The 23,288-nt window shown below is 40.8% G+C and overlaps 2 protein-coding genes across 4 annotated transcripts in view; both read right to left on the bottom strand.

The window, feature by feature from the left end:
* Positions 1-7,347, bottom strand: part of LOC117611907 (uncharacterized) — a 37,519-nt gene extending 30,172 nt beyond the window's left edge. Inside the window, exon 1 of the mRNA XM_034340364.2 lies at positions 7,210-7,347. The gene's annotated coding sequence lies outside the window, so the exon portion shown is untranslated. The remainder of the gene's footprint in view (positions 1-7,209) is intronic.
* Positions 7,348-8,072: 725 nt separating this feature from the next.
* LOC117611906 (protein O-mannosyl-transferase TMTC1-like) overlaps positions 8,073-23,288 on the bottom strand; it is a 156,958-nt gene continuing 141,742 nt past the window's right edge. For 2 of the 3 annotated variants that reach the window (XR_013062933.1, XR_013062932.1), the window contains exons 11-16: positions 20,956-21,096; positions 20,147-20,346; positions 19,829-19,964; positions 14,062-14,191; positions 12,066-12,788; positions 8,073-8,291 (exon numbers count right to left, since the gene is read on the bottom strand). Coding sequence is in view for 1 of the 3 variants with exons in the window: in XM_034340361.2 (XP_034196252.1) it covers positions 12,603-12,788; positions 14,062-14,191; positions 19,829-19,964; positions 20,147-20,346; positions 20,956-21,096 (793 nt within the window). In the remaining 2 variants the exon portion in view is untranslated. Of the gene's footprint in view, positions 8,292-9,413; positions 12,789-14,061; positions 14,192-19,828; positions 19,965-20,146; positions 20,347-20,955; positions 21,097-23,288 lie in introns of those variants that run through there. The other variant, XM_034340361.2, reaches the window with a different exon arrangement.

Raw genomic sequence — 23,288 nt, 5'->3', positions numbered from 1 at the left:
GTAAGCACGGTCTGTAAAACTTGCAAAATATCGTTGGAAAACTTTCCTTGTTTCTTTTTTTTTTTTCACCTTCAGAATGTTTAACGAGACGGCGAGCACGTCGATAAGAAAGAGAAAATTCGCCTCTTTACCGAACGCTACCGGCTATTACCTACGCGTTTACATTCCCTGGAATATGTGAAAGGAAATAAAGTGAAACGTTTTTCCTTTGGAAAATTTTCATTGAAATTCAGAAATAAATGTTGAAAAGCGGAATTGACAGAAATTAATGGTAACGTGGTCTCTAACGCTACAATTTAGATATAATATAAAATTATATGGGTCATAGAATCGAAATTTCAGAAATATGTCTCTTTGTCATCGACTACACGTATCCACAAAAACAAGAGCAAAAATATTGAGAATTTTTGACTTTTATGAAAAAAGAGAGCAGTAGTATTTGTCATTCATTTCGTCATCATCGTCGAAAATTTCGCTTGTCCTATTTTTCGTTTGCAAAATGTCGAAGCAAATTGATTGATTTAACTCGGCGGTTTTAATGGAATGCTTTGCATATTGCAGGAAACAAGAGCAATATTTTTCGAAGAGCAGTTAGGACAGATTCTCGGAAAAACAAGTTATTCGGCAACTGAGAGCATTTTGAGGGAATGTATTCCTGAACGAAAGACTCTTTAATAAGTAAATACATATTCATGCTTCGATTGTCTCTGAAATGGACTGGAAAACTAATTACAACCTTATAGAAAGACTGCCTCGATAAGACACTGTAAACCAAATAAAACTATTGTCAAATTCTATATTCATGGCATGAATTATTCATTAATGATGTGAATGAATTATAATTATTTCTAACATTATTTTTAACAAATATTGTATCCTGATTGAAGGACTTTCTCGCGGAATACGTATATACGACGCACATGTAACCAGAATTCAAACACCTGTTCAGATTAAACGCTTTATCATTGTCGTAGGTGACAACCTGTTTGCTCGCTACACTGAATCCAAGCACATATGGTTAATAGATTACAGGCACGTACTAATACTGATTGTATTTATCTACGTGCCATGTGTATCAAACTGGAAACGTTATTGAGATCTGTCTTGTTCGAATGTACAGGGTCTACCATAATAGGTGGCCATGTTAAAGAAGGATCGACCATAAACATTATCATTTTAAAACTGGAACGCTCTTGCAGTAGTCCCTAATGAGAAATCATATTTCATGGAAACTGGTGTGTTCGAGGAAGACACGTGGCTCTATTTACTCGAGATAGAAATGAAAAAAGGAGCGTATTAAGAGGAAAGCTTCGGGGACAAATGACGGAGCTTTTGAGCTTTCTGTATAAGAATCGACAAGAAACGTGTGTCGCTTACGCGCGGGGCTGATTTATACTCGCTCGTAAGGATTCCGACTCGTTGAATACATCTCCGTCATATCGATTCGCCATAGTGCTTACTTGCCGTCCGCTGGCACACCTTAACAGTAAGGATCACTGAAGTTACACCTATAAAACGATGTATCAAAATACGGTGTAAAGGTTTACGGACTTGCGTGCGCGTTTCTGAATTAACAGGATTCACCCTTTCGTAACTCGATGTTGCGTAAAATATTTCCTCCGTTTTTTACCTATCTCATGCTATGTTTTTTATACCAGATCGTAAAATCTCTGGTGGTACGCGTAAAATTTTCTACTACAACGACCGAAGCATTTAGCAAATTTCATGCGGCATTCAACGCGTTAATAGAACACAGGTTCTCTGGCGAACAATACGTTAAACACATTTCCCAAATACAATGAATAGAATTTCAGTACACCTATAACTAATATCATGAAATTTCTATGAATACGAAGGTTCAATTAACGTGCAACCGAGCGCAAGCAACGGACATTCAAATTCGATAAGGGACCGTATTTAATCGTATTGGCTGTATCGAGAGTGCCGGGATTCTCTAGCGACCGGAAGTAAATCAGCCGGAATCGCAGGCTATAACCGTGGATTTACACTCTACTAGAGCGTTGCTTCTCCATCTTGTTCAACGCAATGGACACAGAAGGCAGTATATATTTTACCTACTTCGTTGGATGTTCTACCTCTGATAAGAGGAGCGTTTGCACGCGGTCCCGAAGAAACTCATTTTTCTCGATTTCCTCGCGAGCAGCTCGTTCGTAAAAGCCCGTGATGATGTTTTTTCGCTCGAGCGGACGAAAGTTCGCCGAGCTGTCGGAAGCTAGCTCCTCGCCACAGCAACAAACTTTCGAAGGAATCTCAAAGTCAGTCGATAAATTTGCAACGATCGTCGTCGAATCCTTTGTCGACCCCGTGTTTCCCGAAAGTTTCGTCCTATTTATCGTCTCGCCGTTACGTTAAGCCCGGGGTTCCTCGAGGACGTCGTAAACTTCGTCCTCGAGAGAGAGAGAGAGAGATACACTTCATTAGTATTGAAATTTTTGAAATATGATAATTTTTATGCACGCCTTTGATTTGCTTAGTCGCTCAAAATAAATTACATAATGCAGTCCCTATCATTAATCACGCTACTTAATTAAATTTGAGTTACTAACACTTGTACATTCGCTTCTCTATTCAAGACATTGAAGTTCGAAATTTTGCTTAAGAAAACATACCTCACCGGAAGCTTTTACCCTCGACGTTGTCAAAGTCGCGAGACGAGGGGTGAATTGAGATTCGAAGTGACACGGAACGGGTGAAACTGGAAGCTGAATTGTATGTAATTGACCGGGCAAGAACAAAGCTCACTCATTAATTAATGGTGACGTAGGGTTGACGTCACGTCCCACGGGTTGGCGCAATGCAGGCACGCTTACTGGACCATTTATTTACCATTAACGGCTCATTAGTGCGCCGGCATTCATCTGTCCGAGTTGCATGGAACCGGGCTACCTCTTTTCACGGGACCACGATAGGGCCTATTTCTCCTTCAATTGGTGAAGTAGCTTTTACTGTCGTTGATTCTTAAATCGATCATCTTGTCAGATCAAAACAATTTTTGTCGGATCAATTATCTTAATAATAGAGTACGCAGGTATTTATTTCCATTTTGACATTCAAAAATTTATTGTATTTGTTCGGCTATGGGTAAGCACCCATTGTGGAGGTGACAGCTGGAGTGATGCTGAATAATTTTTCCTTTACCAAAATACTCGGTAATCAGATCGCGCTTAGCGCGCACGCTCGGTCGCGAGAGAATCGGCTCCAAGGACCACACTCGACCGAGGCCGCGAACCAACTAAGATGCGCGTCGGTTCAAAGCCTACACTCCCTCGGCCGCGCTTGCGCACTAGACGTGTTCTGACTACTCGCTGTTTTTCATTAATAATTCAAAAACTAAGCTTTAACAAGCATTTTGATTAAGGAAAAAATTCTACAGTATCACCCCAGCTACAGTGTCCACCCTTAGAGCCAAACATCCTATATATGTTCAAAAATCGAAGTAGAATCATGTCTTTATTTAAAAATTAATAGATGTTTGTTTTGAAAATTAATTAATTATTTAAGAGCTCGATAATTTTGAGCACAACAACCATCATATACATATTTAAACAACAAATATCTTATTTAAGAAACGTAAGTTCATATTCTTGTTGTCAATTAAAATAGCTATCTACGAGTACAGTTGCTGGTCTATTTAAATGTTCAGTATATCAAAAGATTAATATTTGAAATATAAACCAACCTCTTGTCGTTAAAATTGCATTCTGATGTTTCTACAGAAATACCACCTTGTTGATTAAACATTAAAATATTCACTAATGAAAAATCATTTCCTGTATTAATTCCTGTATTTTCACTAAATTTCTATTAATTCAAAGACACTATAGTAATTGTACTCCATTGAGGAGATGTGTCTGTGGCAATCGACGAGAGGTTTCAAGTAGAGCAAGTAAAGGGGTTTGTCAGACATTAGTGCTCGCGCGGTTTAAAGCGAGTTCCTAGGTGGTAAGTATAATTACAGGAAGACGGTCCGGAAACTTGAATGTTCTGTGGACCTATCTGTCGTTGCTGACCGCTTTGAGGTGTCTGATTTCACTTCCCTCCGATCGTCGAGTGTCTTGTTTCGTCAGTGCAAAGCTACTTGTTTAGCCTCCTCGATTCGATGTAAGCGTATACGTCAGTATCAGGTTATTGCTTTTGATGGTGCTTCAATTTTTATTTATTCCTCCATTTTGAAGTAACTCAAGCTTAAATATATAGTTTTGTATTTGACAGAGTTTGTCTCAGAAACTTTACAAAAGACAACAATTTCATGGACAAATTCCTTCTTCTCCTCGAAAAAGAATTTTCGTTCGAAGACTTGTTTAACCACGAATCTCATCGTGGAGAAGGATAAAACAGCGGGCGAGCCGGTAAATAAAGTGCGTATTCGATACACGTACGAACGTAAAGGTAATAAAGGAAGGGTAATAACTCGATTCTACCTTATGAACGTACTGTGAAATACCTATCCTGCCTCTTCCTGTCTATTAACCTTTTCTTTTCTTCCAGCTTTTCCCAGATCGTGCAACACAGAAACCCGCTGCACGAACCTTTACGATCAGGATCAAAATCGGCAGCGGAGCGTGTCATGATTTTACAGTGTCCTGCTTCGTTTCCCTTCTGTTTTACTTTTTTTTACGATCCATCCCGGCAACTCGATATTCTCATCAATATTTTCATACCGGCCGTGATTCAACCGCGAGAAGATTTCTATTGTTCGACGCGAAGGGAGAAAGAATGGCTGCTGTTTGCATACGAGTAGCCATGATGAAAGAGTAACCGTTTCTCAGCACGTAGCCGTAATCTTTTACGACGTTGCACCGTGACAGAATTAACGTTCCGAAGCTTACGGTTATCGTATAATTTTATTCCAGCTTATCGTACGGACGTAAACTGCGTCGAGTTCGGTTCGTCGTATTTTATCCGACGAAAACGAGGCTGCTTGTAAAATGCGCCCCGGATAAGCTGATCACGTTTTCCATCGTTTCAACGTCCTGTCGATAATATCGAATTTTTAAGAAGACGGAACTTCGATCCTGTCCCATCTTGAATCCAATATTTTTTAATTGATGCAAATAACAACCCCTCTCATGATTATCCAGTATTAAATATAGATCTGATCGATTCGTGATACGGAATTTGAAAACTACGGAAAATTCCTATAGAAAATTGTCGGATGTGAAAATTACGAGATTTCCGGAGATCTCGGTTAAAGGGTCATTAAGCAGAAGAAGGAATAACGCAGGCTCGTTCGACGAATCCCAATCACGTAGGGGGTGGCCGATGCAGCGGAACGCGCATCCATTCGGGGTTGCTGAGGTGCCACGGCACGCCAAGATAATGTCCTGATTCGTATTCCCAGGTGGTACTAGGATCATGTAGATCCAGCTGCCATTATCGGGAAATCCGCCCATCGAAAACGTGATACCCGTCTTTTGCGCCGCGTAAATCAAACTGCGCACAGTTCCCATAAAGATACACAGTGAAATTACGAAGCATTCGTTCCAATTATTTTCATTTCAGTCCCATTTCGTAACACGCGTGTTCCAGCTGTGTAGAATAAATCATTAACGACGCGAGGTAATGGAAAAATGATTGATCCTGCTCGAAATGAGAAACATTTTCCTCGTTTCCTGTTAATGAGGAAAAAAAAGTCGCAACGATGGGAGAAAGGAATAGCGAGGAAAATTGAAACGGGAAAACCACCGACCTCGGTGGTCAGTTTGCGTTTCCAGTACTGGCTCGCTCGGTGAACCGTGGGACCATCTAAATGGTCGGCACAGAACTGTTGCGTTAAAGCCCCGAGGCACTTTGATACGGATCGATGATTTTTTACCCTTCGTTCATACTGATTGTTCTTTCTGCGATACGGTAACTTTTACTTATATCCATCGATAAACGATCGGTAATTACAAAAGGAGTTTTAATTAAAATTCTTCGCTGTACGAATATTTCTTACGATTACTGTGTTTGTCGTTCGCGTTTGATTTGAAAAAATATTTATCGAGGATCAAGAGACTGCAAGTAAGTCCGATGTTTGCGTAGCAACGTAGAGTGCGAAATCGAATAACAGCCGCGAAATATCACAGGGAATATCAATGAAAACGACAGGGCATTCGTGAGCTTCGAATACAAACCGTTCGCCGCATAAATCTTTCGCCCGCGGCTCCATTTTCATGGAGATCCTCCGTCGACGTATATACAATTTTCACGGACATTAATATTTATAAATCTCCTCCGGAAAGCTTGGAAAAGCATCGAAATAAGATGGAGCTCTTCTTTGGTTGAAATCGATCGAAGAAATACTCGGCCGTGAAGTCGCTTTGTCGAATTCAACGCGAAAGGCACTTTCAATTCATTTTTGTATTCAACAGAATACGAAGAATAATCGACGTTTACGGCGAAATCAATGGAACCGCTAAGTTGTTCACCATTCACTTTCTACCCCTATATTTTTGTCTGCTGCGTTTTAAATTCGTTCGATTGGCCTTTTGATTTATTTAAACGGAAAACATCAGGCCGGCCTATAGGTTGGCGAACGCCGCGTCAATTATCGGCCTGATTGGATTTGGCAACTGGCCGCGCAAACGACGCAACCAACTTTGTGACGTCGAGCTCGCAGGGCAAGCCTAGTTCTCGATTACCCTCAATCCGGGTCATCGACGTGAAATCACCAGCTCGTACAGATAGGAAATGAACTTTCGCAAAATTTTACTTATCTTTCCAATTCATTTTCTCTCAACGTCGATTGTTTTAATATTAAAGAAAGAAAGAAAAATATATGAATCAGATTGCTGGCTGTTTCGCGAAACAATGAGAAAAGGTTATCCGGTCAAAATGTAGATAACAATGGAAGGAAATAATATAAAACCGCGTGGCTGCTTCAACTGGATCGCAGCAATTTAAAGGGACTCCGTGGAGAGCATTGTTTCGTTCAAAAAGCAAATTTCCAGGGTCGAGCGACGCGGCTCGACGCGTGCATCTTGCATTAATCAGAATATTAGGTCTATTTTGTTACCGTCGCGACGGAAAAGGGACGGTTCTCTCCCTCGCGTAATCACGTGGAATTCAACGCGATTCTCTTGCTCCCCATTCAACCCTCTCGCCCGCCACCTCGCTAGGGCTCTACACGGCCGGCGAAATAAGGGCTATTTCAATTGTGGCACGCTAAACCGCTAGCAATTACCGTTAAAATTACACGATACTTACCGGAGCACCGAAATTCTGCATTGCGGCGAGCTCTATTATTTCCAGGTGTTGCCGGCCCCACGTTCGACACGTTCATTGTGAGCCGACCGTAATACCGGGGACTCTTCAAAACCACCTGCGCTCGTTCGCTCTCCCCAGGTGTGCTCAGGTGCGAGCCAACTGGATACCTAGTGAATTTATCCAGACCGACGCTTCCTGTCAAGCCTGTAAGCTGAATTCCCCTGTTGCCTTCGCCAGCAGGACGATAAAGGACGATATCATTCGTCCTAATCACGTGCGAAGAAAATTTCGTTTTTGAAAATTGTAATATAAAGTCATTGGTATTTAATTTTTCAATGGCATTTTCAGTGGTTTATTTTCACCACTGTTATCGTTAGATTGGAGGGTGTTCAAAAATAAACTAATCGGTTAATCCATGGATCTTTACTAAACCGATACGAGTGGGTACGGTTAATACAGTCGGTACTTTGGATTTCCGAATTAATGGGGCAAGCTGAAAATTCGCTCATGAATTACAGTGATTAATCACGTGGAATCGGTATCAACTCGGCGAATTTAGAGAGGTACGTGAACTATTCAATTCATCTTTGTGCCAGGATACCAGCTCGAAATAGGTGTAAAGCAAAATTACAGCTAACGAATCGAAACTTTGGTTATTAGATTTTGTTACGCGTTCGTAATTAATACGGGAATACGTTGTACATACGGGAAGTTAATGATTCTGCGTGGGAAAGTAAGTTGGAAATATGGAATTAATTTTCTATACTTACCAAATGAAAAAGGCTTTAAAACTTTTCAGTTTTTTGGACTTCGTTAATGATATTGATTTTCGCCCACGGTTGATCACCATATTCGATCATTTTTCTCGCTGACTTTTCACTGTTTCGGTACGTCAGTCCGGCTGCTGATGAAGCAAACTGCAATGTTTGCGAAACCTCGACGACAGGAATCTTTAGGAATCCACAAACCATTCGAAAGCCAAAACTAATAGAAGCTTTTCTTCTCCGAATAAAAATGTGGTCGAAGCAAACTCAATGCTAACGCGGCAACACGTACTGTCAACTGTTCTCCAATATAACTAACTGCGGAAAAATAAATTAATGTTACAAACAAAAAATAAAAATAATTACCTTTAAAATTATAATTCTACGTTTATACGCGTTTAAATGTTAACCGTACGAAAAACGATCGATTTACAGGCGGGTAAAGTAAAATCGACAAAATCGGAAATTTAGGAAGAATTACGACGTTTCATTCTACCAATCGAAGTGTGATCCGCAAATTGAACGATGCACGTGTTCGAATGGGACACGTAGAAATATCGTTGGTTAGTCGCGACGAAAGCGATCCACAAATTCGTCCCGGTTCCGATCGTCGAAACCACGATTCTGACCGAGCGACCGTAATTAAACGGGCTAAAACTGGATAATTGATGAGGGTTGAGGACGGCTGGGTACGGCAATATTGGCGGTGGTCGGATATCGGAACATAAATTGAACGAATACCCGGTACATGTATATAAACATACACTTTATTATGATAATTTATAATTGCATTCGTATTCACAGTGAGTATGCGCAATAACGTGTTGTAATTAGACGTACAAACTGGTCTATGGAGTAATAACCTAGACTAATCAAGTTTTGCGGCTAATTATATACGGCCCGTGTGCAGACTGATTCCACGTCGATCTCGCGTTTATCGACAACTAGTTTCGTTTCGATCTCTCTTTATATCTCATCCTCGTGAATATATTTCGTTTTTCCAAATCAGGATTTTCTTTATCATTCGTTATCGACTTATAATCGACGGGGAATCTCGTCTATCTCGACCACATCGTTGAATTTCAACGCGGTCGATTCTGCCAATCAGATAAAAGAAAAACTAAAAAATTAACGCGACAAGCAGTTAATCCGCGAATCGTTTCCGCACTCGGTATCCCTCGAAAAAAATTAGTAGGAACTGAACTGACTGACGATTCATCAACGTAGCTCGAAACTTTGAGCCGTTTCACGATTTGTCTGCTCCTTTTCTTTCTTTTTTTTCTCTCTCTATTCCTTATTTGTTCCGTGTCGTACAACGTTGCAGGGCTTCCGTTCTATGGTTAACGAGAAATAAAACGATGAATGGGGGAGGGAAACTGATCGCAAAATTTACATTTCGCGCGGTCTTGTTCAACGGTTGAGAAAATAACCGTCCTAATATTTTCTTTTTTTTTTTTTATTCGTGTAAGTTGTACTGTACACAATGAGCGATGAAAAACTCGCTTCTTATTTCTTGCTGAGCAATTATTGTAATAATTTCGGTACCGTTCAGGTAGTAAAGCATAGCTATATAAATACCTCTTCGTAGCTATTCGTTACGATAATAAAATAACGTGTTCACAATCGTCGTCCCGAGGAATCGGCTGAATCCTTAATCACATCGATTTCATTCTCACCGAACGAAAGATACGTTGTTCGGTTATTCTGATTCGTTAAACAATTTTCACGCGAATCTCGTCGCGAGTATGCGAGGCGTTGCGTGTTTCTTACAACGACGAATGATACCGAACGTTCCTCGTTCTGAACTGAATTTGTACGTTAATATAATTTGCACAAACTCGGTAGATTCTATCGATCTAAGAACTAGAATGAATTTTTTAATTAACAGTGCAAGTACGTTGGAAAAATCATTAAGTTCATTTTATCTGTATTAGCTGATTTTAATATAACAGTGAAAGATAGAAATTCTGTCGGGTAAGCAATATATTCAGAACCATTCCGGAAGCAAAATTAATAAGCAAACTACAAAATTTGTTTAAACCGAACTGAACATGCGCACAGGGTTATCAATTCAATTTATTTGGGCAAATTTGTACGAGCAAATTAGTTTGTGCAAACTGCACCAGCGTATAAACTGAGCTTCGAGTGAAAATGAAAAATGCTCCCGAGGTATTAATATATACAAGTATACGCGTTCACATTCGCCGTAACGTCGGTACAAGACGAAAAAGCTACCCTCGCTCGTTCGTTCTCGTTTTCTCGAAACTATGTCGTTCACGCAACACCCTGCACACGATCCAAGCGAAGCAACGTTGACGCGATATCGCGGTAGAGCAGATTTTAAAAAAATATTTCATCTCGATCGAATCGACCTAGAGCGGCTATCAACTACCCCATCGACCACGGTGGTTCGTTTACAGGGAAAAAACCAGATCGATCCTCCGCTATTGTACGGGTAAATTGCTGCCCGGCCAATGACAGTCGTTCTTCCATTTCGTCACCAACGTGCTTCGATTCGAAAATATTCGACGAGACAAGGGCAGGGTTGGAGGAGACCGGGGACGACACAGAACGTACGAGTATACGTACGAACAAACGCAAATTGTTACGGACAAATTCGCGTCACGTCTGTGCATTTTGACATAGACGAATCTTATTTGAAGCTTCGATCACGCCCACGTACGACCGTCTATCTTCTAAAGCTACCGAGCGCGACTCGGTTTCTTATCACTCGAACGATAATACTCCTAGCAGAGAAATTCAATAAGCATCGCGCAACGTTTCGATGTTTTCACGGATTTTTTTTTCTGTTTTTCTTTTTCCTTTTTCTTCCTTTTTTTTCTCTTTAGTGTACAACGTATATACATTGGTCTTCCATTAAGTCTTGGCAACGTTTCGGTCAGCGCCCGTTTAAAGCGACAATTTACGAGGACAGCACGCGTGTAACTAAAACGAGAAAGGAAAAGAGACCGAACGTCGTGCTGCCTCACATTCGACCCCGTTTAAACAAGAAACTATCGAACCGATGAGTCGCGAACCCGGGGAAGACAGACAAAAGATTCCAGCAGGATTGAAGTTTACTTTAATTGAAACCCGCTACCGAGCGCACCAGCAATGCATGAGACCCCGATTTGTCAGCTCGATGCTTTCCGAACCGTTTTCTACCAGAAGACGGGCTTCAATGAAACTTTAATTCAATGGATGTGTACCTACTGATGGATATTAGAAACTCTCTTCGCAAGTTTTCAAGCAATTCAAACATAATGAAATTTCGAATTATAAGATTTACCGACAAATTTTATAAAATTTCATTGTTCCAAGTAAACAATGCTTTAGCAGAGCTTGGAAACGTTGCCTAACAAAGCTCATCGAAGTATGAAGTACAATATTATTACTTTTTCATTCTCCTTTTCTCAATGCACGTTTTCTCAACCGATTTCCTTAGAAAAATCGTACCGAACTCTGAAAACCGACGGTACGTTTGATTACTCTAAAATTGGCACCGTTTAATTACATGCGTGCTCGGAGAGCTACGTGTCCGGCAATCGAAGACAAAACACGCACACAGAAAGAATGATGCTCACAGAAGGACAACGAGCCACGTACACGTGGCTCTGTACTACGTCGACATCGTCAAACTCGTGGTCGTGGGAAAAATAAATTCAAGAGTGACTCGACTCTCGATTTACAGCCGTGTCGTCGCGAGACACCGACCGAAAGCAACGATATTTACACGTTTCGAGGAGTTTTCCGACCCGCCAGTCCGCGGTGTCCGCAACGAGGATGCATAGCTGTCTCATAGGAACGCGATCGTGACAGAAAAATACTCTCCGTAGCGCGAAATCACCCTCGAGCGTCGAAGTTGCTTGGAAAAAAAACATCGCTTATTTCGTTTCGAAGGTTACGACGAATAAATATTTACACGGTTCTCAACGACACGGAATCGAAAGCATCGACACAGCGAGCACAGCGTATCTCTGAGAACGTCGAAAGCACACTCGAAATACAGCGAATACGTATTAGAAACATCACGACGCAATTAGTAGTAACTATATTACCAACGCCGTTTATCACTCAAACGAAGCCATTTACCTTTCGTTATCACGTCTTCGTACAAACTTCTCCTCTCATCTTCTTGGTTTTCGATGTACACTGACTGAATTGCATCGAACTTGTCGCGGCGTGTGACACTAACTATATTCACGCCGGAGAGCCGGTTGGCGAGGGGCACGCGAAGGAGGGACGCCAGCCAATCGGCTGTCGGCGTGAATATAGTTAGCGTAACACGCAGCGACAAAATCATGGTCGAAGTACAGGCTCGCTCTTGGTCCTCTCTTTCGTGAAAATCTAGCCAATCAAGCAATTTCCGCCTGGTGGAAATCGAACGGTCGATATTAATCGTCGATCGTCGCGAAAACAGGATAAGTATCACACACAGAAAGATCCAAAAAATCTGCACGTCCGCTTTTCGTTCTCTTTTCGATCACAAAGGATTCGGGACTCGCTGGAAGCAATTGGTTGCTTCCCGAATCGGCACCGTGTGTGCCTGGTCAGGTTCTCGTCGACGATGAGACCAGAATAGAGAAAAAGAGAGAGATAAACAGGTAGTTAGTGGAATAATTGGTCGAGCTAGAGCGTCTCCAGGAGGTTCTGTACGAGCAGTGCGGGCGCGGTGACGCGCGTTTTCCCTTTTCTCGACTGTCTACAGGTACGTACGTTACAACGTGGCGCCCGCTCCAGCTGCTCCGACTTGTTGCTGTCCTGCTCGAGCTGCACTGACACGCTGGCGACACGGGGCGTCGAACAACCGCCCTCCTGCAACAGACAATTTCGACGTGTTTGAAGGGGAAGCCTTGACGTTTGCCGCCTCGTCGAGAACACGCGTCGAGAGGGTGGACTCCCTGTCCCGTCGGCTAATCAGCTTCCCCCCACACCCCCTCGCCGATCGACGCCTCGGCCTTTTCAACGCGTCGTTGGACAAATAGGGTACTAGCTTCCTCGGCCAAACGAAAGAACGAATTTAGCGAAAGGTAGTTAAAAGAACAACAAATTTATTAACATATTATTTCGCTCGAAAGTCTTAAAATACCGATCTCTTCTAAGTTTCGGACTCGTGATGATGAAAGTTTTAATGGATTTTAAAAGTGTATTAAAAGTTCCGCTACTATTTCAATTTATTCCCACGTCGCTATATTATCCGAGATACATTTTAAGTTCGGATTCGAGGAATCTTCTACAATTTGAATAACATTGTTAACAATTACCGCGGTACAACGTACTTGCAACAATCGATAAAGGGCGTTTCGTTAATGAGGGAAAAAAGGGTAGGAAGAAAGGAAAAGAAAAGGGTAAAGAGAAGAGACACTGCAGCCGAAAGTAGCCAAGTTTTTACGAGTTGAATCTTTAACGACTGGAACGAATTGTGCCGAGTGCAGGACCGTCCACGGCTACGCCGGGTGAATAGGAAACGAGGAGAACAGGAAAGGAGAATGAGCGGAGCCAAATCTATTTAATTAAAATTATGGCGATACGACGTGGCCGAAGAATCTCAATTAATCTCCGAAAAAAAAAAAAAAAAAAAAAAAAGAAAAGGTTTAAGAGGTGCACCGGAATGGAACTGCGGACCGACCAGCGGTATCCGGCTCTCTTCTCTGTGGCACGACTAATTTGTTCAATTACTTTTATCGCGGTGTTTCCGGGCCAAGGAAAGGTATCCGAAGGCAAAATGAAGCGAACGCGGTGAAAGCAGGGGAGAAATATTAAAACGTACGGATCAAAGTGTAATAAAAGGATCGTAAAAGGAGATCAACGTCAACCGGCTTGGAAACTTAAATAGAAATATTAATATTGTGTTGAGTCTACGTTCCGTTTTCAATCGTGTCGTTCTCGTGGAAATACTTGCAGGGAGTGATCAATTTTATTATCCTCTCAGGGCTCGATATTAAATCAGATTGAACGATTGATCGTTTGTGTAATAGCATCGTTAGGATAATACAATTTTCTTACTATTGTGCTGGCGCTATATTGTAAAGCTCTTTGCGTAATAAAAAATTAACTACCACTATGTGTTATTTTATTTTCTACTCACCGATAAGCAGATATTCGCTTGATGCTGATGCGCTCGGCGACGGGATTCGCTTTGCAGCTGCCACGCGCGTATATAAAGGTCGCCACGATATATGAGTCCGCCACGTTTCGCTCGTAACATCAGGTGCCACCTGAAAAACGTACACACGTTACGAATTAAATGAATCCGTATTAACCTTCTGAAAGATTAATTCGTTAAAGCTGAATTAAAATTTATTTTCCAACTCTTTGACGATCAAAAAACGATTCGCTCGGCGGGTTAAATTTACCCTTTTTATAAAAAGATACATTGGTAGCAGGAGGCAATGGTAGATACCAGAGAACCCACGAAGACAAACATTTTTCTTTTTCCCAGAAGAAATATAACGGTCTGTAATAAGAGATAGAACAAGAGTTTAACGTAGCCGCGAAATAAATTGCCAGACGATCGCAAGTCATGCTTCCGTTCACGGTGATGGAGTTTCTGGCAGCGAGATCGGGGAACCGTTCACACCCTCTCGATAAAATAAATTCGTAAATGACATACCCTTTTCACGCGTCACTTCCGCGCGCACAGTTCATTCTACGGGTCTCTTTTTTCGCCAGCCGAGCGGCGTGTTTACGAGGCGGAAAAGAGGGTGAATATCAGGAGTCAATAGTCGACTTCCACGATCCTTTATCGTGTCACATACTTCGCTCGCAACATTAACCTGAGAACGGTTGATATTTTGCTCTGCGCTAGAGCCGCTGCTCGGATGAAAATTATTTAAGAACTCGATCCTGTTGCGTCGCTACTACGACGTTGGAAAATCAACGAGCCAACCATGGTGACAGTTTATATTTCAGGCTGGAGAAATTTTCGTTCGCGTTTTATGACAGGAGAATATTTTGTTTCCGACACGTTTGGATTTCTCCGAATAGCCTCTAATACCGTGAACCGAGGGTAGTGAAATAAATATAACAATTTTCGTATAGTTGTTAAAATACTGCAAAGTCAGCTAGAATTTGTATCGTCTTTGGAATTTCTGCACAAGATAAAACGTTTCTCGTTCTAACGAGTAGCTTCGCAAGGGAATAAAATACCACGTTCCAGTTTCCTCGTTCGTTCTTTTCCGCCCCTCGCGATTCGTTTCATCCCCCTCGCCGTTTTCGCACATCGTTAGCAGATAACTGCTCGGCGTTAACTATTCCCCTGTTAATTCACCCTTTCTGTTCAAGAAACTACCTATTTCAAGTATCTTCTATTTCAAAACACCGGTGACGTTAGGCTGACTAGAAGTTACCCCTTCATATCTCGCCGAACGAATCGCCTACCCTCGAGCGCGCCTTTGCGGGTGCATTCAGTCAGCTGAATAATCCTGATCGTTATCAAGGCCATTGCATTTATCCGAGAACAGTTACGGCTAGATTCTAGGCAACGATGCCAGCCGTGTTTCCGTGTTACGTAATCGAATGCGACGTGGGTGCGCACCCTCGTGAACCGTCCGTTCGTATTTTCCGTTTCTCCTCGGTTCACGAAATTTCTCGTCGCGTTTATTTCGACCCCGTCGCCGGTGCGCACGATTTTTTCTCGTTTTCTTTCCTCGCACCACGATTACTCCGCATCCGGCTAGAGTTTCAAGTTGTTCCTATGTTTAATATAATTTCCGGTAGATATATAGCGGTGTTATGCGCCACTCACTCTCGATGCTTTTTTTATTTTTTTAAACATTTTTGTAACAAACGAAATGCACAAGGTTCGGGGGTTTCAGAGTCATTTAGGTATACTTAACTATAATCCCATACTAGTAGCGAGCATGTTATATATCTTTTTTTTTGGAAGATTAAAAATAGGAAGGGGTTAGTTACGTCGACGTGTAGAATAAATGGACCTTTCAGCATTTATGCAAAATAAACGATCTAACAAAGCGGTAACGAGAAGCTGGCTCAATCGGCCATTTGCTACAGCACCGTTAGATAGAATGGATCTCGGTACTCTATGAATTATAAAATTGCCATTTAGCGAGCTAGGCAAAGGCCAAAAACGGATGCAAAAATAGACGGTCGGTGATCAAAAGTGACTATTTTTCTCAGTTGAAATTCATTTTTATACCCCGGTCCATTAAATTGAAACCAACACGAAAGAATTGTTATCCCAGGAGATTCTATTTTTCTGGATTATAACGTGACTCTAGGTGCTTTGACATTTCGAGGCCACACACTTTTCTGTGGACGTTCGAAAAGTATGGTCGTTCGTAAATAAATTTTCCCGAAAAATCTGCTAACACCTGCTACGCACGATTCCCGGACCCGTCCAGCCGAAAATACAGAAATGGAGATAGCGTCAGTAAATTCCCGATTTATCAGCTCGACGAGCGCTTAACGCAACGGTGGCGACGTTATCGTTGCCTATGGAATCATCTCTCCTGCACACTGGCTTTTCGAAAAAGAGACGCTAAAAAAGATGCCCGTCTCAATGAAAATCTCTCGGTCATTTTATTTATCGCGACAGCATACTTTGGAAAGATGAAATTCATATTTTCAAAATTTGATGTAGAAAAACCATCTATTGATTCGTAAGTTTATTAAGAAAAGTATTATTGAAACAAATGTTTCCAAAACTTTTAAATCGATTAGTTAATGGTGCTTAAAACTTTTTTAAACTAAAGTTTCGTATTACAAACAAAAGATAGTTACGTATAAATGGTAGAGGTTTACAAATTTTATTTGCAATAAAAGCTAATGCTCGATAATTTTCCGCGAGCTGGTAAAATCACTCGTGTACAACGTCAATGGAGTTAATGCGTCCCCGATATTTTTGGCCAGTCCCGTGTATCGCGTAATTTTGTTTTCCATAACGCATTAGCATGGTATTGAAGCGGTTCTGATTGAAAGCGAACGCTTTTGACCGTGTATTCCAACAAGCTCGCTCATAACACGTGAAAATGCTTCCAGCTGCTAATGCTTTCATCAAATTTTCCATCGACGAACGAAAACACTTATAAATTATTAGTGCAGAAAGCAGCTGAAAATGTTTATCCCCAAATTGTTTTACATTTTCAGCTCCAACGTTGAAAATTTCGAAAATTATGAAAATTTAATTGCGTTTGCTAACTATGTTATTTGAATACATCAATTATGTACCAAGATTTTTCACTTGGTTGTTTGTTTATTTGCGCAGAGGCATCATCATAATACATTTAGACATTTTTATTCGAGGCTCACGTTTCACTTATCTAGACGTGTTTAGTCGTCCAGATTTATGGACAGTGATCTTGCGAGGGTTCAGCTTAGCTGTTTACAATCCTGTTACCCACCCTTCTGGGTAAACTGGACAAGAATTCTGAAAAATGTACTCCAAAGAAATTGGACCGTGATTCAATGGGCGAACAAAGTTCACAAACTTGTCTTTGAGTACACAGTGGCCATAAAAGAAGGAAATTCTTAAGCGAGAAGTCATTTAACTTGGTGAACTTGCCTTCGCTGTGTAGGATTGGTTCAATTACATAAGTTACATTTCGCTGGAAAAGTTATTGTTGATGTTAATGTAGTGGAAGAAATGAGGTCACTGCTTAAGAAAATTGTTACTCTACCTAAGAAATTTTTAATATCCTTTGAAAACTTTTTATAGTTGCCTGTTAGAGATATTCTGAAACTTATTCGAAGCAGCTAATTATATTTTCATTTTCTTCTTTCAAATAATTCTGAATGCCGATCGTTACCTGGCAGTAGTATATTTTTATGTTGGATACCAGTTGGCGAGTAAATAAAATGACCGATAATACCCTCTAAATCTGAAATACAATCTACTTCTGGGTTTGAAACGTAAGTGGAATGTGGAACCAATCGACGAGAATCACGAACGATTTATGAGAATTTAATCCGACATTTGTACAGCCGCTACAAGGTAGAAACCAATCTATCGTGTACCGAATTGACGTGAAATAAATAAACTGTTAACAGGAACTCAACAATGTAGAAACCCCGGCAATTTGACATATCTGTTTCGACTAACTTCAAAAACTTTAACGTTCTTTGCTTCCCTGCTCTACTTGTTCATTGATTGCCATCGACATAATTCATACGCGATTTACACAACCGATGTTTTGTATTATATACTGTGGAGAGCTCATGGTTAAACGTTGACCAGTTCCGCACTTCTTCCATTGAATAATTCATGTTTATGAATAATTCATAAGTCGAATGTAGTGAACGGGGATGAACAATAAAACGGTCGAAAATAGGGTGTGAGACTTGTCAAATTTATCACTTTATAGTTTATTTATAAGCAACTAGGTGTGTATGCGCTAGAAGCAAAATTCACTTAAACAGCCAATGAATATTTTCAGGAATAGGATAGAAATGGCATACATCCATCCGGAAAGTCGGCGACGCACGGGCATTTTCCACGGTAAAAGGTTCGCAATACCTCCATTTAAAGAATAAACCTAACGTATGACAAAAAACTACCCTCTTTAAGATATTAAAACAAAGCAGAGATGAATTTATCCCATTAACTGGCATAAAAAATCAGCCGTAGGGGATTAAATTCAATCGGGGATCCATAAAAGCTCGCTAATTGAACAACGCTCTGTTCTTCAAAATAAAAGGAAGGAGGAGGAAATCCTTTGCAATTCTCGAAATTCGTACGACCTTTTTTATCGATCACGAGATACGGGACCATAATTTCGGCCAGCAAGAAAGAATTGATTCCCCCGACCGTGTGCATTCGATCGTGCAACCCCCGAAGCGAGAGCTGCAAAAACAGTGCGAATCGTCGCTGGCAAATTTACCGTGGCTGTTTTATAGACGCTATTTGCACTGCGGGGGCACCAGAGGATTACAGTACGCGAGGTTCGAGAAAAAAGAGGAAAGAGAAGAGGGTGAAAGAACGAGCCGACAAGGACGCAAAGCCGTGCACCCTGTTCACCCCGTAATCCCGCTGCATTGCTACCTACACTACAGCTCAAAAGTATTTTATCACACGTCAGACGAAATAAATATTTATTTTTATTAATTAAAACAATCTAGTTGCGACTCCTAACTCGAAATTTTAATGTAGGATATTAATTTGTATGGAAATTGTAAAATTATACAGCATGAATTTCCACTCTACTTTCTTTTAATGGAACTGCATATTTTTTTGCACAAGTCAATGTCAAAAAAATTAATATTTTTGTATGAAATATTTTACTTTAAAAATATCTTGAGAGTTATTAAATTTTGTTAACATTATATACCAGTATCCGTCCATTTCGAAGAATGGATTTATCTAGAAATTTATTGCCCTACCCTATACAAGTATATTTTGTGCGTGCGAGTTGAAGGGATGGAAAGGAAGGCAACGGTCGCGATTGCCATCAAGGGATGAAAGTTTCGCGTCAACTCTGAGAGCCGAACTTGCTAAGCTGTTTCGACGATTCGTTTGCACGCCAAGTGGACACGGTTGTTCCTTTTTTCGCTGGAACTCCCTGGAACCAAGGAGTTCCCACAGACTTTTCGTTTACTTTTGCTAATTTACCTCGGAGAGTGAAACCGTGACGTGATTGCCAGCAAGGGGAAATTTATGTTTAATATTTCTTTCGACTGGTAACTTGTGAAGTTGGAAAGCATTCTTTCCGACGAGTAATATTCGTTGTTTCCCAAAGTTCTTTCTCTTCGAAGAACTAACGGTTTGGTTTTTTTTTTTTTACTTAACACCTATCGTCAAAGAGTTAGAATTTGACCATTCTCGTATAAAATCATCGTCAAAATTTTATTACGGTGGAATTTATAGATCTGATTAATTGCTCGAGAAATATGATGCTCACCTGGTGATAAGTTGATGCACCCTCGGCCATTGACCCCGCGACCTCAGGATCCTGACCGTTCCCAGGAGCGACGATCTATGCGATGGCGAGACCTCCATGGCTTTGAGATAGTACTTCAGGGAGGGTAACCATTTACCTGAAGAGACGAAGGACAATTTGGTGTGAGTAGAAAGTGGAGAACGTACCGCGACGCTATTACAGAGCAGAGTTTCGTTCTTGTTCCGCTACTCCAAACTGCTTTAACCCGTACTTTCGGTCGTCGCTACGGGGACACCGGCCTTCGTCCTTCTTAAAACTGGTTAACTGTCCCCCACTTACCATTCTGGTGCAACCAGGACGCATATTCCGCGAGATGATCAGGACTTCTCGGTTGCAATCGAACCACGTGTCTCAAAAGCACCCCTGCGGCTGGACCGGTTGCCAATCTCGCCAAAACTAAATAAGCGGGGGTGTAGGCTGGATCAAGAGACACGCATTTTTGAAGCATCCGTATGCACTCCTCCGTTCTGTTCGTTTTCCTAATTAACAGAAGTAGAAAATTAATAAATAACAGCTTCAATTATGTTAGGCTGTTTCATAAATAAAATTTATAGTCGGTATTGTATGGGGATTTTCTAAAGCAACGCGTGGATGGTCGAAGGGTGTTGTGTTAGCTGCGTGCACGCCTCACCCCTGCCGTCAATTAAACTTTAATTCATCAAGCCAGAGACGTTAATTAAACTTTAATTCTGACCTCACCACCAGAATTACCTTGCCACGCTAAATTTATCGTATAATATGTACTTCGGTATATCGCGATGCACCATTAATAAAACAGGATGCGCTGAATTCGAGATTCTTTGGTCGGCTTTGATTATTTTGTCTGATGGAGGACTCCATTAGACCACCGGGTATTCAATGCTGCTGGATATTTATCCTCGATTTCGCTTTCGTTTCTCTTGCGTACAAAAACCTTTTTCACTATTTTCTCGAACAGACGAGTTAGTCCAATTAATGGGTATTCCAGGTAAGAGCGGTTTTACAAATGTTTAATCGTACCGCAGGAAAATTTTGTTAAACGGCCATAATTCTTATGGCAAAAGTAAGAAATCAATAATTTTTAAATCTACTGTCAAGTTATTACTGACCTGTAGAGCTGACCAAGATTATAATGAGCGTTCACGTGTCCTGGTTGAGCGTGTATCGCTGCCAAAAAATGTTGCTCCGCTTGATCACCCACAGTGAGTGTTCCGAGGTTGTTATGCGCGCTGGCGTACGTCGGCCACAGCCTGTAATCAAATAAACGCCGCTTATTTACAATGTGATTAATGATCCGAGGAACACGGTGCATTTAATCGGCAAGGTAATTCCGTTTCACGTGTGGTATACGTGCACGTGTAATAATTGGCAATCGAGTCGAACGCTGAAATAATTCTCATCGTTTCTCGGTATCCTTTTTCAAATATAAATGCGCGGAATGTAATGAAAATACAAATGGATAACGAATTGCTATTAAATATTTTAAACGGAATAATAAAATTATTGCAATTCAGAACTAACGATACATTACTGTCGGAAAACGTTCCGGTGTGAATTCGTGTTTAAAAGAACTTTGGAGATTTTCATTTAAAATTTATTACCCTGATAATATGCAGCTATAGAACACTTTAACTTCTTCTGAAAAATCTAACGAGTCCCAGTGGCTTTAATATTATCGCCAAGTAGCAAGGGTCAATAACAGGTCCGCCTTTCTACCTTGCTACTCGTGCGTCCTGCGGTACCCAGTTGTTCGCGAAATTGTCCCAGTTTTCCAGGTTCAAAATAAAATTTAAAAAAAAGAAAAAACGGAAAACTGACGAACAGCAACGCGGCATGAATCTCATGACAGTGACAAAGTGTAGTGGCGAGCTCGTGGTTTCGACGCAACTCCGTGGACGAGGATTTAAGGATTACCAGCGTACACGCGTCACTGTGGACAAATAAAAAGCGTACACGCCAACGCTAGAGGTAAATTAGTTAATTCCTTCGCGCGTACCGCTTCGTTTCCTCGACCGGAAATTACATTTTGCGGAAGGTTCTTTGGTCTTTTATTGGGTGCTCCGTGTACCCAACCGATCCGCTAGAAACAGATACTTTGCAATAATTATTTATAGAACATTTATAGGTACATTTTATTCATATTTTAGTTAATCTGTCGAATAATATGTTGACTGTCAGAGGGTAAAGTCTCATCAGGGTAAATTATTAAGAATATAATCAGTTAAATTTTCAACATTCTAAAACGTATCAACTTCTCTGACTCGCAATTTGACATTTGATTTTCATCAAATAATTAACTTTAAGTGTTTAAGGAAACAATTCTGCTGTCGGTTAATTCTATCGCTTCCGTTTCTGCGAATCCAATTTAGAGGCAACGTGGTTAGCGAAAATGCATCACGGCAGAAACACGTTCTGACAAAACTTTCCTAACTTCCGGCAGGAAACGTACATCCTCGCAGCGATTCTTCGAAACAACGCAATTCCAAGCAGCATCGCGCAAGGATTAAAAGACAATATTAAATTTCCGCAAAGTAACGACGCTATTAAGAAAGCTCGATTTTTCAAGGAAAACTGACTTCAAGAAACTGAATTAAACTTTCTTATCGACAATCACTGCTCTTTGTAATTTCAACGGAATCAAAGAACAATGTTGCTTCTGACCGTCAACGTCGATGCATAATAAATAGTAACCTTAGGGAAACGAATATTAATCTTTCGTTTAATCAAAGAAAGTTTAACTTGCACGGAAATTAGCTGCGACTTCTGATGGAAAACTAATAAAAGTGCATGATTGATTGTGTCAAAGTTATATCACAAGAAATTAACATAATCATTGTAAAAAAAAGATTCTCGAGCGATAGAGAGAAAAATTTTATGAGATTAAAATTGTATTAATCTCACAAGCTGTTATCGAATGAAAATTAAAAAAACGTTCGATTTATTAAAAAAAAAAGGGTAGATGTTAGTGAACACCATGTACAGAAGTAATTTTGTGGCCGTTTGTAAATATAACGTTTCGCCAAAGCGTTTTGCAAACAATCTCGTTTATACCATAGTACTCGAACTATTCGTCACCATACACATTCAATATTTTTTATTCTTCCTCTATTTTTGAAAATCCTCGCAGGAAATGAACACGTAACAATCGGTGAATGCGTTCGCGGCACGCAACAACACGTCAAATTCAATTAATTCACTTATACCATGGTTCCTATTCACGTTACTCCCTTTTGTGCTGGAAACAAGCGCTCTAGCGTAATGAAGTGTTACATTTAAACGATCGCGGACAACGATACATAATTAGAAAACGAAGGAACCCGCGAACAGAGGCGCGGGTCACGAATAAATGGGACCTCTTTAAATCACCGTTCCAATGTTCAAATGATTTTCCCGCATGCTGCAACCCTGCGCGAAACTTCTGCCCTCATAGTGTACGTCTAAA

The sequence above is a fragment of the Osmia lignaria genome, chromosome 10, assembly GCF_051020975.1.
Source record: "Osmia lignaria lignaria isolate PbOS001 chromosome 10, iyOsmLign1, whole genome shotgun sequence".
Taxonomy (NCBI): Eukaryota; Metazoa; Arthropoda; class Insecta; order Hymenoptera; family Megachilidae; genus Osmia; species Osmia lignaria.
The sequence above is the reverse complement of the archived record's forward strand: the minus strand, read 5'-3'. Positions and strand labels throughout refer to the sequence as shown.